General features: G+C 51.0%; 8 protein-coding genes across 8 annotated transcripts; 5 read left to right on the top strand and 3 right to left on the bottom strand.

Moving 5' to 3' along the window:
* Positions 1-3912: 3912 nt before the first annotated feature.
* Positions 3913-4932, top strand: VFPPC_12856 (amidase; the record flags this gene model as incomplete). Its single annotated transcript, XM_018290633.1, has 2 exons — positions 3913-4603; positions 4655-4932. The coding sequence occupies 2 exons, from the start codon at positions 3913-3915 to the stop codon at positions 4930-4932; spliced, it is 969 nt and encodes a 322-aa protein (XP_018148876.1).
* A 432-nt stretch (positions 4933-5364) lies between these two features.
* VFPPC_00669 (Zn(2)-C6 fungal-type DNA-binding domain-containing protein) lies at positions 5365-6444 on the top strand (the record flags this gene model as incomplete). Its single annotated transcript, XM_018280645.1, has 1 exon — positions 5365-6444. The coding sequence occupies one exon, from the start codon at positions 5365-5367 to the stop codon at positions 6442-6444; it is 1080 nt and encodes a 359-aa protein (XP_018148875.1).
* A 641-nt stretch (positions 6445-7085) lies between these two features.
* On the top strand, positions 7086-8199 carry VFPPC_00668 (NADP-dependent alcohol dehydrogenase; the record flags this gene model as incomplete). Its single annotated transcript, XM_018280644.1, has 3 exons — positions 7086-7377; positions 7428-7857; positions 7914-8199. 3 exons carry the CDS (start codon positions 7086-7088, stop codon positions 8197-8199), a joined length of 1008 nt encoding a protein of 335 aa, XP_018148874.1.
* A 352-nt stretch (positions 8200-8551) lies between these two features.
* On the bottom strand, positions 8552-9088 carry VFPPC_00667 (polymerase (RNA) II (DNA directed) polypeptide D; the record flags this gene model as incomplete). The annotated part of the gene is made up of 3 exons (XM_018280643.1): positions 8552-8673; positions 8726-8853; positions 8907-9088. 3 exons carry the CDS (start codon positions 9086-9088, stop codon positions 8552-8554), a joined length of 432 nt encoding a protein of 143 aa, XP_018148873.1.
* A 624-nt stretch (positions 9089-9712) lies between these two features.
* On the top strand, positions 9713-10348 carry VFPPC_12855 (cis-golgi transport protein particle complex subunit; the record flags this gene model as incomplete). Its single annotated transcript, XM_018290632.1, has 3 exons — positions 9713-9723; positions 9828-9953; positions 10012-10348. 3 exons carry the CDS (start codon positions 9713-9715, stop codon positions 10346-10348), a joined length of 474 nt encoding a protein of 157 aa, XP_018148872.1.
* Positions 10349-10525: 177 nt separating this feature from the next.
* VFPPC_12854 (von Willebrand factor, type A) lies at positions 10526-11437 on the bottom strand (the record flags this gene model as incomplete). Its single annotated transcript, XM_018290631.1, has 2 exons — positions 10526-11092; positions 11147-11437. 2 exons carry the CDS (start codon positions 11435-11437, stop codon positions 10526-10528), a joined length of 858 nt encoding a protein of 285 aa, XP_018148871.1.
* A 474-nt stretch (positions 11438-11911) lies between these two features.
* On the top strand, positions 11912-13131 carry VFPPC_00666 (Borealin-lik; the record flags this gene model as incomplete). Its single annotated transcript, XM_018280642.1, has 3 exons — positions 11912-12104; positions 12164-12431; positions 12486-13131. The coding sequence occupies 3 exons, from the start codon at positions 11912-11914 to the stop codon at positions 13129-13131; spliced, it is 1107 nt and encodes a 368-aa protein (XP_018148870.1).
* A 201-nt stretch (positions 13132-13332) lies between these two features.
* On the bottom strand, positions 13333-14456 carry VFPPC_15195 (density-regulated protein DRP1; the record flags this gene model as incomplete). The annotated part of the gene is made up of 4 exons (XM_018292948.1): positions 13333-13808; positions 13877-13964; positions 14066-14085; positions 14162-14456. 4 exons carry the CDS (start codon positions 14454-14456, stop codon positions 13333-13335), a joined length of 879 nt encoding a protein of 292 aa, XP_018148869.1.
* Between the last annotated feature and the right edge of the window lie 739 nt (positions 14457-15195).

The following is a 15195-nucleotide window of genomic DNA, read 5'->3' as shown; positions in this document are numbered from 1 at the left end:
TGATCGCGTGACATGGACCTACTGCATCGAGTGGCGCCTATGAGCCTGGTCCAGCAACGAGGAGCTGATTACTGATACTTGAAATCTACCCTATGAGTGGCCACTGGAACAAAAACGCACTGAGACATTCATGTTTGCCCCCGGTCAATGCATGCTGGTTTTCGGCAGAGAGAACAGCCCTCGTGTGGCGGCCAGCCGAGCATGTAAGTCCTCCCATACCAGGCGGAGTGAGGGTTTTGGTAACGACGCCGGAAATAATTTGCCCGAATATGTGACCCGAGTTATACTCTACTCATAGAGAGCAAACCACACGTCGATGAGTATACCCGTTGTAGACATCTAGGTCGATTGTTGCAGGGATGTCTAGTGAAAACGGGGTTCGTGGTCTCGTTGACTTTGAGCTGTGCCGAATACCAGACCATCATTATGCAGTGAATCACGCAGAGAAAGGTTGAACTGTGCCATCAACCTCGTCTGTTCCCGGAAACAAAATCCTGAGTCTAGTACGTACGAACAAGGCGTCCCCTGGTTGACTTGTCGACCTTACACGTCTCGATACCAGGGTTAGTAGTTCAAGTATAAATATGTGCCACCTGCTTGCTACCCATCATGTAGTTTGCTTCATACTACCAAGTCATATCATTCTTCGCGCCTCGGGTTTCGTAACAAGTCTTTCTATCTTCTCCCCCTCTTTTCCGCAAATCCTTGACTATTGCCCACAACATGGATCAGCACACTGCAACCTCGACGAGTGTTAATGGCGGTACTGAACACAGGTGATGCATTCTGCTGCTTGTTACTATGGCGCCTCTTGCTGATTGTCTGAAGATCCGGTACACCCAGCAAACCATCCAAACAAGAGTCTCAACGCCTGTTCGGGACTCTCATTGGATTGTGGCTGAACGATATCGAGGCCCGAACCGTTGTTATGGGTGCTCAGCAATCCAGTATGCCGTCTCAATGGCCAGTGCATACGAAATAGTAATAGTTTTACTATTTCTTTGTATTGTGGTCATAAAAAACTGGGAATCACCGTGGTAACTGCAGTCGATTCGCGGCAAACACTGACACGACTACGCTTAGTTGATTAGCAATGTTCGTGTAGAGGGTCTTACACAGGGCACTTAAGCATAGACTTTGTAAAATATTTCCACGGTCAAAGTGACTTTGTATTAATCATCGATATGCCATTCAAGCCGTGTAAGGCGTTTGTGCCGGGCTCGTACTACCGGAGAGCAAACCATGTAAGATGAGGCGTAAATGTCAATGTCAATGTCATCATGTTAAAGATGAGACTTAACCTAGCCAAGCCTCTATCAATCAGTACTAGTTGCTCCAACTGAACTGAGCCTCCGCATCATGCAGGACTAAGGCCGAGTCTGCACTGGAGCTTTACTCCTAGGGTTATGTGACGCTGAGATACGAACTTAAGAAGCAATGACGCCAAAAAAAAATGCTAGTGAGCATATGTTTACAAAACGAATTGCAGTCGAGGAGCATGGCCGTTCCACCAAGTCCCTCTTGCAGATACAACAGTTTTGCCCATGGTGGCGGCGTTCTTCAGCTGACCATTGTCTGATATGTTGGGAGGTGATCTGCCCAACACTGCAACGTAAGCATATTCAAGCAGCTTTGCTTGTACATTTCCAAGAAGGGGTACCCCTTGCAGGCGTGAATCTTTTCATAGGGGCGTGAACCTATTCGCAATGCTGCAGCACCGTCTGACGTATGTGCTGCGTACTCCAACGGCATCTCAATCCCCAAGCCGATGTCAACGAGACTATCCATGTCAAGTCCCGCAGTTGCATTGTCTCCAAGATATCAAAGGTTTGCGATCTTACAGCGCTTGGAAGAATTGTGTGGCCAAAAGGTCAGCGGTCGTGGTGTTGAGTGACAAAGTTGCCTAAAAGACTCTTCTTCGTTCAATCCGACCATTCGTATTAGAGCAGTCACATACTCGTCATGTTGCTGAATCCGCTCGTATATTGAGTCCCCTGAGTCCGCTGTCTCCCAGAAAGTGTAATTATTTGACAGGTGAAAGAGCTGAGCCATGATGAGGGCGGGTACATTGAGAAACACTCCCTGCCGGCACAAGTTTCCGACGCTCTCGTTGTATAATCACGGCCATTTTGGTACTGCTCTCCCGAGGCCTGTCGACGGGCTTTTATTGTCGTAGATATCTATATTTAGTGAATCAATCCATTCCAATTCGTTGTCCTGCCGACCGGAAGTGCCTTCATTCCCCCGGGAGTCGATCATGGAACCTTTGTTGGGGGCAGACAAACATATGTGTCGGAGGGCTGCTCCAAAACTAAGTTCTGCGGTTCGAAACAATTAGAATCAAACCGTTTCATAACCGAATTGATTTAGGCTGAAATACTTTGAATACTGGGTATTTGAAATACCTTCAAAAACTGTGCCCAGGGAGAGTCTGTATTGCGTTGGACGTCCCTTGCGGGGGAAGAGGAGAGCACATGGCAATGCCGCAGGGCATCTCTGGCGATGGTGCATCTGTATCAGGATCAGGATTTTGAACATCCAATGTCTTATAAGTGTGCAAAGCATATAATATACCTGTCGTTTGCAAGATTTTGTCCGTGGTAGAAATAAAAGTGTGGCGTGCTGTTTCCTTTCTCACTTTAGGGGAGGGGCAGAGGACTCCGTCGATGTAAACAGAAGAGCTCTTTCCTAGTTGCCGTCCCTTTCCAATTTTGAAAGCGACGATTTTCCATTCTCTATCTTTGCGATGCTTACGCATCCCCCAAACCCTCAACTTGCGTTCATATTGTGCTTTGCTATGTCCTCATCAGCCGCTTGGCATGACTGAATGTCTGGCCAACAGGAAACAATTATGGTCACGACCGAGTACAATTGGGCCATCACTATCTCATGGATCTCCTGGGCGTCTTATGTGATATGTGATAGCTAGGCGGCGTCCAAACTCTTCTTCGCGACGAACAAATACCAGCTATCTGAAAACCTGCTACTTTGTGCATCAGCATGACGTACATAACGGAGCCAGCAACGTGGCACATGAATCAAGGCGAATATTTTCGGTCGTAGCTCAATCACGGCCTAGAGAAATACTCAACCCGGTCATTTCAAAGAAGTCGGACAGGTCTACCAATGCCATCCAGCAAACCTCACTAATGCAGGGTGCTGTGTGGCAAGGTTAGAACAACCAGTCAAGACTGCAACTTGACATCCTACCGTCACATCGCAAATGGCACTCCGAACTTGTATGAAAGAGTAACACAGACGGTCTGTTCAGAGTTTGCTCGCCAAATGCAGACGTCGCGCAACACTCACGACCAGGTATTGGACCAAATGCGGCATGAGCGACACTGCATTCATAAAAAATGTACAACTCACGGATGAGTTCGGCTAGCAAGATTGAGGTCAACAGATTCGGAACTGAAGCATCTCGGTACTGCCCTAATGCTGCCGTTGTCGTGTGCGTGGAGTATTGCAGCCTGGGAGAATGTCACCATGACCAGCATTGGGCGTAGAGTCGAGGATAGCAAACTCAACAGTCTGTATGAATGCAATATTGAGCAATGGCACCTAACAAGGGACAGCTCTGTAAAATCTCTTGGGGCAAAGACCAGGCAGATGGCACCAGTTGACCTTGTACAACTGTCAACTTGGCTGTTCACCTGTGGCCAGCCGACAGCCAGTTCCACTTCTTAGACAAGTTTCTCGAAAGCCGCCGATTCGAAATTCATTCATCGGTAGACCAAACTTCAGAGCTGCTGGCATCGTCACAGGTGATTCACCGCATCAACATCTCAAGTCACATCCGGCCGTTTGCCCTCTTACTCTTTTCTTCTTGCACCTGCATCTATGTTTAGCAAAGTCTGGACTTAGTTCTCAAGACTGGCCTCGAACCTCAACTGGGATCAGCCAGTCGCCATGGCGGCCAGAGATCCATGTCCAAAGGGATCGCAGTTTTACGCCTGTGACAGCAACAAATTTAGGGGCTGTTGCTCATCAGATCCGTGCTCGCTGCCCAACTGTCCCCGTGGAGTGCCAGAACGAGATGAGAACGACTTACCGCAGGCTGGAGCATCTACAAATGTTTCCTCCAAAGCAGATGCTGCAAAGACTGACGTCCTCGACCCCGATGACTCCAAATCGACCACCAAGACCACCTCAGCACCGACCGAGACGAAGACTGATTCTGGCATCACACACACCATTCCAAACTCGTCTATTGTTACCATAACAAAGCACACCGTCATCTTTTCAGAGGCCCCTTCGCCATCCACAGCCTCCCTCTCGGAGTCCAACACAGTGCCAGCTCCGGCAACGACCTGCTCAGGATGCGACACGTCAACTCAAACGGTGGATCCCGAAGACACAGAGGGTGGCGCAAGAATTGCACCTGGTGCTATTGCTGGATTTGCGACTGGCGGTGTCGTGATTCTGGCTCTCGTAGCGTATGTCTGGATAATGGTTCGGCGACGGAAGAGAGCGGGCGCAAATTCAGACATGACTGGTGATGAGGACGCAGCCGAAGGCTCTCGAGTCAATGGGTATGAAAAGGTGACGCCTCATACTACAGGCACGGAAGAAAGTGCAGACCTGTTTGCGCCGTTTGGAGGTAAGTTTGTCTACTTTCTAGAGGCAGCATCCACCTTGCTAACCATGACAGGGCGGGCTGATCAACTTTACGAGCCATATCCGCCACAGAGCGGGACGTTTGAAATGGACGGCTCAAGCCTGGCACCCGTGGAATTGCCAGCTATAAGCATCTCTGAAGCTCCTGATAACACGATACCACCAACAAGGCATACAAGCCCAACTTCATCGGCTGTGATTGATCCCAGGGCCACACTTGCATCGGGCCCTGGACAGCAGAAGCCACAATATGTGAATCAGTGGAATCAATACAAAGCCATGGCAGAGGATAAGGAACAGACCAAGGAATGAGAATTGAAGCAGGACATGAGTCTAGCGACGACTGCTGCGTGTGATTATGGCACCTGTTGATGGCGGGACCAATATACAGTGTGGGAGGTGAAGGGAAGATGCCCTTATACTACTAGAAATGATGAACATTATCAGACACTCTGAATATTTTTCAGTATGATCCCATCTTGCCCTTGCAGCACCCCTGTTGAATGCGACTTACACCGGGAATAACGCCGGTCAAGACGCAGCCAAGCTAAGCCAATCCAGTGATGGTGTCTTTCAACCGCCGCCCCCCATGTCAGTGGCACCAACTATCTCGGCTCCACGACAATTTGTCAGCCGGCAGGATGCCATGCCGACGTCAATCTTGGACAACTTCATGGCCGCCGGAACCTTTAGGCTTTGGCAGAAGTTAAGCTGGTCCTCAATCATAGAACCCCAATCGCCAAAATGTCCATCCGGCGACAATCGTGCGACACCTGCTTTGCCTCACGCCGAAAATGCGACCTCACCTATCCAATCTGCACACGATGTGAGCGCAACAGCAAACCCTGTCACTACAAGTATCCGCCTCAAATACCCAAGGACTCCATCACCACCGACATTACGACCATTGTGACCGTGTCCAAATCCACCGGACAACTGAAGCGAAAATTCAGCCACCTGGACCCGTCATCGCCATCACAATTATCTTACGACTCCTCCCTCATCCTTACGCCAAGATGGCTCGGCCACCTAGGCAAACTCGCACCCATCACGGCCTCAAAAACATGGAACTGGGTATTCGACCAGATTCGCCACTGTCCACAAGTATTCGCAGAACGCGCCGAAACAATCTTCATCCACAAGAGCCTTCACACCAACTACCAGCTCCCGCAGCCTCTCCGCGCAGCATTCGGCATCTGCACGGGCACCCTATCCCCCAAGGAATCCAACCGCCAGCTCGTCTTCCACGTGCTCGACTCTGAAGTCGTCTCCCTGCTCACATCATCCTTGACACTCTCCCTCCAGGAAGAGCTCTACAAACTACAAGCCATTGTGCTCTACCAAATTATCCGACTGTTCTACGGCCAAATCAAAGAGCGCATGCTTGCCGAACGCCAGGAATACCTTGTGCGCTCATACGCCCTCAAGTTACTACAGCTGTCGAATACAGAATTGCGCGACGCGCCTCGCACGTGGGAGAAGTGGATTCTCGCAGAGAGCATCCGCCGCACAGTCTACATTGCGTTTAAGCTGTATACCTCGTACTCCATGTCGAGGTATGGGCTGTGCTCGGAGATTCAGGCCATGAACATGCTGCCCATATCGACAAACTCGGGGCTGTGGTACTCGAATGAGCGGGAGGGGCGTCAGGTTCCCGTGCGAGATGATGTGATGACGTACAAGGACTTTGCGGAGTTTTATGGCAGGACGCCGAGGAGGATAGTTGAGCCGTTTGAGAGACTTATTATTGTGGGGTGTAAGAGGCGGATAGAGCAGGTTGATGGGATTGTCTGTCCGAGGAGTAGGGTGGAAGAGATTGTTTAACAGACTAGATGGATAGAGGATGTTTCGGGAACGAGTGGAACAGGCGTTGGAGCGTGTATTTCGGCGATACATGGGAAACGGAGTTTAGATGGACAGAGTTGCTCTGTAATCAACATGGCATTTATGCAAAACGTCATTAGCAAAGAATCCCTACGTATTTGGAGAATTTTAAGCCCTACGTGCCTTAAACGGAAACATGCCCTGGCCATGATTAGTGATAGTGAAAAACGTGGCGCCTCAATAATATATGCGTTGAGGTCCACGCCGAGGCATAAAATGTGCGGGCTAAAGTGGAGTCTGCGGTCTGAAGTGGATCCTGCGGTCAAGTGTGGATCCCGTTTCGAACATTCTGAGGATCGTCAGTTCAAAGACACAGACAAAAGACATCAAGTTCAGTTTTGAATAAGCAGCTGGCCAGATGACGGGTTGAAAATGGGCCGTGGATTAGAAATGTAGATGATTTTGGAATCAGTTTTGCAAGAATTAAAACTATTTAATGATGCAGCAGTCTCTGCTTGGACATTCATCTCATCCACAAACAAACACTCTTATACATCTTCACCAATTCATTTTCAATACATCCTCACCACAATCAGTATACATTCTCACCACAACCACTGTAGCACATACACCAACTCAAAATGGGCGTCGATTTCACCGTATTCAAGGGCTCCAAGACCGGCGACATTGTCGAAGCCACCGGCCACAGAGACCCTCGTCCCACCGAAGTCATTGTCAAGATCTCCCACTGCGGTGTCTGCGGAACAGACGAGCACTTCCTCCACCAGGAGCAAGGACTCGGGCACGAAGGCGTCGGCATCATCACCGAGCTTGGATCCGCTGTAAATGAGGTTTCCAACTTCAAAGTCGGCGATCGTGTTGGCATGGGGTGGTTTTACAAGTTCTGCGGTACCTGCAAGAACTGCCTGACTGGTAAATAGTATATCGTGCGTTATTGCCAGCAATGTATTAACATACGACAGGCCACCAGAATAGCTGCGTCGCTCCCCAGTTCTTTGGAACCGCCAACCACGACCAAGGCTGCTTCGGCACCTCTGTTGCATGGGACGTCTCCGCCCTGTTCAAGATTCCCGACGAAATCGCCTCTGAAGATGCCGGCCCGCTGATGTGCGGCGGCGCAACTGTATTCAGTCCTCTTCACACGTCTGGCGTTCGCCCCGGCGACCGAGTTGGCATCATTGGTGTTGGCGGTCTTGGCCACTTGGCTATTCAGTTTGCATCCAAGATGGGCATGGAGGCCGTTGTCTTTTCTAGCTCAGAGTCCAAAAAGGAAGAGGCCTTGCGATTTGGCGCTTCCGAGTTTTACACGCCGGCCGACTTGGCTCATCCAGAGAAGATTGACAAGGTGGACATTTTGCTCATCACGTCGAGTGTTTTGCCAGACTTGAGCACGTAAGTTTCGCCCCTGGTCCTGGCCCCTGTGCAGCATGTCGGGCTAATAAGTGTAGATACTATCCTGTCCTCGCTCGACGATCCCAGATCTATCCCCTGACGGTTAGCATGGAGCCCATGAATGTCACGCCCATGGCAATGATCATGTATGGCATCACAATTGTCGGATCCGGAGTGGCTAGCGCTGGTACACAGCAGGCCATGTTGGCATTTGCTGCCAAGCACGGAATCAAGCCGCAGATTGAAAAGTTTCCTCTGACAAAGGACGGTGTTGTTGATGCGATGGCGCGGCTGCGAGATGGCAAGATGCGGTATCGTGGTGTCCTGGTTGCGCCGCAGTGATTGTGACGCAAGGGAATTTAATCTCAGCTTAATTATAGAAATGTTACTCTTTAGACCTTTAGCAAATATCGAAAGAATGCCTGGAAGACTTACTCACCTGTCATTTCCTTTCACAATCGCTCTCAACGACCAAATCCAGCACGACGAGCAATGTATTCAAGTCCTCAATTCACAGGGTATTCTACCTTGCACAACTACCCTCATATCCCATCTCATTGTATCTGTTACAAGAAAAAAACAATCTTGACCGTGCGCCAGAAATGCCAAAAACACCCGAGTCCTCTGTAAAAAACCAGACCCAAACACACAATCCTTTTCTAAATTGACCCTACCAATCGTCCTGCATCCTTCGTCATCGGTTTTGTAGCTTAGCAATCTCCTCCAGCAAATCTTGCAAATCCTCATCCTTAATCTTGTCTGCAAGAGAGGGAATCAGAGTCTTGGCCTCGTCGGCATCCCCACAGCACAACGACCCTACCAGAAGTCAGTAACCACTCTACCGTATAGACAAGAACACCAGGCGTACCTAATTGCGCTCTCTCAAACTTGGCCAGGTCCTTGTGCGCGCTCAACAGACGTTCAACGGCCTCCACGTTTTCTTTTTGGGTAAAGCGGGCAAAGTGGTCAAGGTAGTTGAGCGTCTGGTTCAGCATCCTGATGACCCCGTTAGCAAATGCAGACTTCTCCCTTGGTCCTCCTGCCCGTACTCAGTCTCGTTGACATTCTTGCGATCATTCCGCCGCCGAGCAACCAGCGCGTTCAAAACCAGCGCGGCTTCCGACAGAGTCAGGGTATCGACGTTTTGGAATTCGCCCAGGTTCAGCGTCGCTGATGCTTCCTCGTTGCCTGGAGGAGGGGGCTTGGGCCGTGACGTTCGCTGGTTCGACATTGTTCACCGGTGAAAGCTCCCGTGAATGCGTGCGGTGACGTTAGCAGCGATTGAATCGTCGTAATGCGCCGGCAGGGGCAGAGACGCCGTCTCGATGTGTCGACGCGAGGGGAGGGGAGGGTATGTGACGAGCGGGTTGCGGTCGGAGCTCGTTGGGATGCTGCGCGACAGAGGGGAAACAAAGAAGGATTTGAGATTGGCAGCCTTGGACGCTCAATGTTGGGTCAATGAGGCTGCATTGGCTGGTGGCCGGCGATTGGATGAGTCGACTGGTCAACGGTGCCACCTTGACCAGACTGGTGCTGGGGAGAGCACTGAATTTTAGTGGGGCAGTCTTGGACTTTAGGGGTGCTCGCGTGGCTGTTGGCGGCCATGGAAGACCAGTTGACTGGTCGGGTCAATCATTCAGGTCAGGCCAGGTCCCTGTTCGTCTCGATATCAACGGAGCTGGTCTCACTCATCATCATTGACGGCCAGTATCACACTTGAAGTACTGCGCGTCAGAGACTGCCGACCATTACTCTCATTAGTCTTATAAATCTGGGTGAAACCTCTGCGACCACACTCATCAGCAGCCGAAACACTCACTCGATCGGGGATTCATGGTAGCTCCTCGGTGACCTGATGAGCCTCAAGTAGGCCCAAGAACCCGAAATCGACAGTTGATGGCACCGTGGCCGTCGCGACAACATGTACGTCTTGCCCATTCCACATACCAGGCCCATCTAACCAAAGCCAGGACTGTCCTTGCCCTCATCATCATCAACAAGGCCGGTGGCTTAGTCTACAACAAGACATTCCACGAAGCTGGTCTCAACAAGATTAGCACAAACGACTACCTAGTCCTGGCGGGAACATTCCACGGGTACGTTCTTCGACTCTGCTCACTCTCAAACTCAAGAAGTGTCTGCTCACATCACCAGCGTCCACGCCATCACCGCCAGACTCAATCCCATCAAGCCCATAGCCCCCCACCCAGGTACCAATGGCGTAGCCAACCGGCCAGAGCCCTCATCGGGGTTGGAAGTCTTGGAAACTGAGAATTTCCGGCTTCAATGCTTCACTACCATGACGGGAACCAAGTTTCTCTTGTTTACGGATTCTACGCAGGCGAATGTGGATGTTACGATTAGGAGGATATACGACCTGTATTCGGACTATGTTATGAAGAATCCCTTTTATTCGTTGGAGATGCCTATCCGGTGTGATATATTTGACAGGAAATTACTGTCGTACATTAGAGAGATTAACAATCGATAATAGTGTCTACAGTGGCACACCTTTTGATGCCGGGAGGAATGTGTCGCCTAAAGCCAAGTCTTGATTGAACTAAACTCTAGTAATGTCTATTGTACAGCTTCCAGAGAAAGCTACTCTCCCACTGTTGCCATGCCACTGCGGCCATTGCACTGTCGCCCCATCCTCACCCATGGTACCTTACGATGTGTCCATCTTATCACCACCGTCCTTCTTGTCCCCGCTCCCGGATGGACCAGACTCATCTTCCTCCTTGACGCCCTCGAGTGATGCCTTTTTGGCCGCCTCTTCTTCTTCACGGGCTCTCTTTTCTTGCCTGGCCTTTTCCTCCTCCATACTCATACGCAGAGCGAGGGCCAGCTCAGGTTCCATGGCAGGATCGAAGCCAAACTCAAACTCATCGTTGCTTCCGCTCATGCCGCCGCCGCCGCCGCCAGACGCCGAGGCTCCCTCGCCAAGTAATATAGGCGTGGCCACGAGCTGGTCGCTAAGCAGCTTGCTACTGGGGGGGATGACGACCAAGTGCGAACCCTCACTGCCTTTGACGGCATCGTTGAACGCCTGCAGCTTCTTCTGTGTGTCGTCGTCATCGAGGTTGCCAAACAGGATAAAGTCTACGGAAATATTACCCTTCTTCATCTTCTTTGCCAGTTGTGTTAGCTCCTTTTCATTCTCTTCGATTGGCGAGCAGATGAAGACTATTATTCGCTGTCGCTGGGATCGGTTCTGTCGGTGCTTCAAGGCGAGCTGCCAGCAATCATTAGTCATTGTCTACATGCGACCACAGTGAGCCTACAGTACCGTAGCAACTTGGATGCCCGTCTTGAGGTGAGACGAGCCGCCAATCTTCTTCTTTGTCCGATGCAGACCCTCCAAGATCTTGCCTTGCTCCGTGGTCAGCGTGACGAGCACCTCAGGACCCTTGCCTCCCATGCTCATCAATCCGACTGACGATTCGGGGTTGCCTTGAGTGATGCTCTGGAAGAGGACATTGACGGCGTCAACTTGTGAGTCGAATCTCGTGGGTTGGTAGTCTCCGTTTCTGCTGCTCTCGCTGTTGTCCACGACAACCATTACCGCCTCGAGAACCATGTTGGCGGTTTATGGGTGATTCAAGTTGAGTTCGTAGTTATATGCGGCCAGTAATTCTCTACAGTAAAGACGGGTGATGATCAGGTGTTTGGTTGTTTGATGGCGAGAAGTAAGTCACTGGCAATAGGAATTGATGAAGACAGGAACCAGGGCTATCAGCTCCACGAGCTATGGTCATCACTGGAGGCGTAAGTGTGTTCAGCCTGGTGGCTAGCGCAAGTATAGGTACATGGTCTTGGCGTGAGTGGAGTACCAGTTACTGGTACCTCGACTTGTCATCGGTCTCCACCCTGGCCCAAGGATTGAATGCTGACATAATCGGCCTCGAAACCGTTTGTTTACTTCCAAACCACCGACCAGTCACAGCGCGCCAAAGCTCAAGCTGCATACACCACACCATCGACGACCTCGCTATCTACGCAGACACAACAAAACAACACAAACTCGCGGGAGTGAGCGGCATCGACGATCATAATGGCTCCCGTAAGAAATAAGAAGAGGGTCTCGGACCAATCCACCACCTCAAAGAGGCAGGGTACAACCACAGACACGAAAGTACCAGTCAAGAGCCCATCAACACCTCATGATAGAAGCCCAATCAAGAAGCGCAAGATGGGACTCAGCGCCTTGCAAAAGCAGGCGCTGATAGATAACCTCCAGCTTGAAGGTGAATGGTTTTGCGACATGTAATGTCACGGATTGCACATGAATACTGACCCCATCCAGTCACTGAACGGGCGAGACGGCTTCGTGCGCAATACCAGCTTCAAGCGCAAGGTCTACGGTCACGAATCGAGATCCGAATCAACAGAATCCCCATGTCCCTGCGAAAGCTAAAAATGGGTGACCTCATCCTAAAGTATTCAGAACAGGAGCAGGCCAGACTTGTTACCCGGCCTCCCCCAGTGCCTGCCAAGGACACACCGCGCTCTAGCCCACAGCGAACGCTACCAGCTCGTACACAGGCTGCCAGCCGCGGATACAAGCGCATGAGGTAAAACTTGTTGGCTATTCACTATGATTTTACGTCACACTAACAGTCCTTCAGCAGTGAAATTGCCGGAGACAAGGAAAATGATCTGGAACACATGGACGGAGCCAAGAAGAGACCCAGAGCAGACGCTGGACGTGTCAGACCTAACCAAGTTCTGTCACCAACTTCATCAAACTCTCGCCTTGCAAATCGTGAAAGACCCGCGTCACCTACGAAGCCACAAATCCCTCGGCCGGGCTCTCCCTTGAAATCTACGACGGCTTCACGCGCCGCCGCCTCAAGTGTACTCACCAGCATGGTCGAAAAGGCCAAGGCTACGCGCAGCAGAGGGACCAGAAAGGTGACCACAACCTCGGAAACGAGTTCCACGTCTCATGGAACGACAACATCAAAGGCACGACGACCCGCGGCCGCAGCAACCGGTGGTAGAGTACCCGCGTCTCGACCAGCAACCCGAACTGGCCGACGTCCTAGTGAGACGAGCGAGACCAGCGAGGGGAGTGCCGGCACCGTAGTCAGAAAACCAAGTGCCGCCAAAAAGACGGCGCCAGCAGCTTCGCGTACTACGGTGATGGGGACTATCCGAAAAGGTGTCACTGGTGCCACGGCCAAGAGGACAGCAGCAAAGGCAGCGGCGGCGACGGCAGCACCTCCGTCCACAACAACTGCGAGTGGTAGGGTATTGCGAAAGCGAGGATAGACTCTGCAGTGATGAACCTTGTCATGACGGACTATTTTTGAAATTGGAATTGGAATTCAAATTGCAACGGCGTTAGTTTCGGTTTGGGTTTTGGGTTTAAAATTGGCATCGTGTATGGATACTGGCGTAATTTGGGGGCATATGAATGAATGCAAAGACTCAGAGTTGTAGTCAATCAGACCATGTGGATTCAGTTTATTTTTACGTTGCCTTCTTCTTCTTCTTGTCGTCGACAAGCTCAATGTTGTCTGCGGGTATCTCCTTGTACTTTTCCAAAATAAACTCTTCCAGCTCGTCGCTAACGTCACCCTGGACCACAATTTCTTCTCCTCCGCTGGGCAGCTTGGTGACGGATGAGCCGGTAGCAAACTTTTTGCCGAGATCCTTGGCAACCTTGTAGATGATATTATTAGTACCGGGAGAGCACGTAAATAGAAGCTTTGATGGGGGAAGATGAACCTTTTTCAGCTCGAGTCCAAAAGCCTCCAGTCCAATAACAGCCGTGACAAACTTCTTCTTATTCCGCTCGATACGCTTAATCGTTACGACGCTGTTGGCCATCTTGTCTGCCTGCTTCGCCTCCGCAGCCTCCGCCTTTGCAGCCTTCTTCTGGGCATCTTTGGCAGCTCTCTTTTGTGCCTCGATGGATAGGGATGCAGTTGCAGCTTCCAGGGCCTCTGTTTGATGCAATGACACATTAGACAAAACCATGGTAACTTGGGGTCGGAAACGAGGCATTACTCACCGGCAGACCAGATCCGGTCATACATTTCCTTGTTGTTCTTTTCTAGCCATTCCTGGCACTTTTTTACGGTTCCTCCATATTCGCAGTACTATATCGGTATATTATTAGAACAAAGTTTGTTGGTTGAGCCGTCTGCTTTTGGGGGCGATTTGTCGAGGGTATGATGATGCATGTCCGATGGTCACCCACCTCTGGTGGCAGTGTGCAAACTGTTGGCACGCGGTGTTAGCAGGGGACGTTCATGCACCGAATGCAGCCCTCCGCCACGAGTTTGTCAGGACTTACCACCGCAGTATGTTACATGTCTGGCTTGAGGCTCAGCCGAGACTTCTGGTTGTTGTTCTACGTCTGCCATTACTGCAGACTGTTGTTGGAGTTGAAGGCGCTTGAGCTCTTGCAAAGTCTCGAGCTCACGTAGCGCATATGGCGGGGTAAAATTGGTACGAGGTTGGTTGATGGAGGGGCATGGGTTCAATGTTCCGCCGGGCAGCTGTCGCCAGCTGGTGAGCCCCGACCAAACCTCAGGCAGCAATTGACACCAACCGCCTTGGGCCTCACCAACATCGAATTTCACATACATTGCAGCAGTCACTTACACCACAATATGATGGGAATTTCCACATATGGTGCCATGCGCGTAGGGCTGCGCCATTATTGCGCCGTCAGCGGTTCCATTTTCAGCCGTGTTTTGGGTCATTTTACTATTAACAGGTTTTTTCCCCCATCGATAACGGTGATGAAACTCTGCGCTGGAGGCCGTCTGTTTCCACATTGACTGCCATCTTGACGTCAACTCATACAAGCGGCCGCCATTCCGGCCAAATCTGGTGCATTCTTTGTATCACGTACCTCCCTCCGTTGCAGTCTTTCTGGACGCCCGGGTATGCAAAAGATCAAAGTTTGGTCGCGAACCATGCAACCGAGCCCGTCATCACCACCATGTTCATCGATGTGCGTCACACACCAATGATTGGGGGCCAAGAAGCGTGTTAGCCGCCGACGGCCACACACGACCACCATCTTCACCGTTCCACAGCAGCCGCGAGGCCAATCAGATCCCGCAACCATCACCACTTCGCGCGCGCCTGCATATCGTTTCGCTGGCAAGCCATCTGATGTGCCCCTGTCACCACCCAAAATTAGAAAAGCATCCTGGCATCGTTTATTGGATGTTTCCGTCTGCTAGTGCCTCAATAGCACTCCTCTGTTGGGATAGCATCCAACAACCACCATGCAAGGCTATCACGCATCAGGCCGCTTGCTGCTCTTGGCCCCTCCCCGTTTCGACCGTTCGACCGTACTGGATGCTGTCATGGTCA

This window comes from Pochonia chlamydosporia, chromosome 1, assembly GCF_001653235.2.
Source record: "Pochonia chlamydosporia 170 chromosome 1, whole genome shotgun sequence".
NCBI lineage: Eukaryota > Fungi > Ascomycota > Sordariomycetes > Hypocreales > Clavicipitaceae > Pochonia > Pochonia chlamydosporia.
The sequence above is the reverse complement of the archived record's forward strand: the minus strand, read 5'-3'. Positions and strand labels throughout refer to the sequence as shown.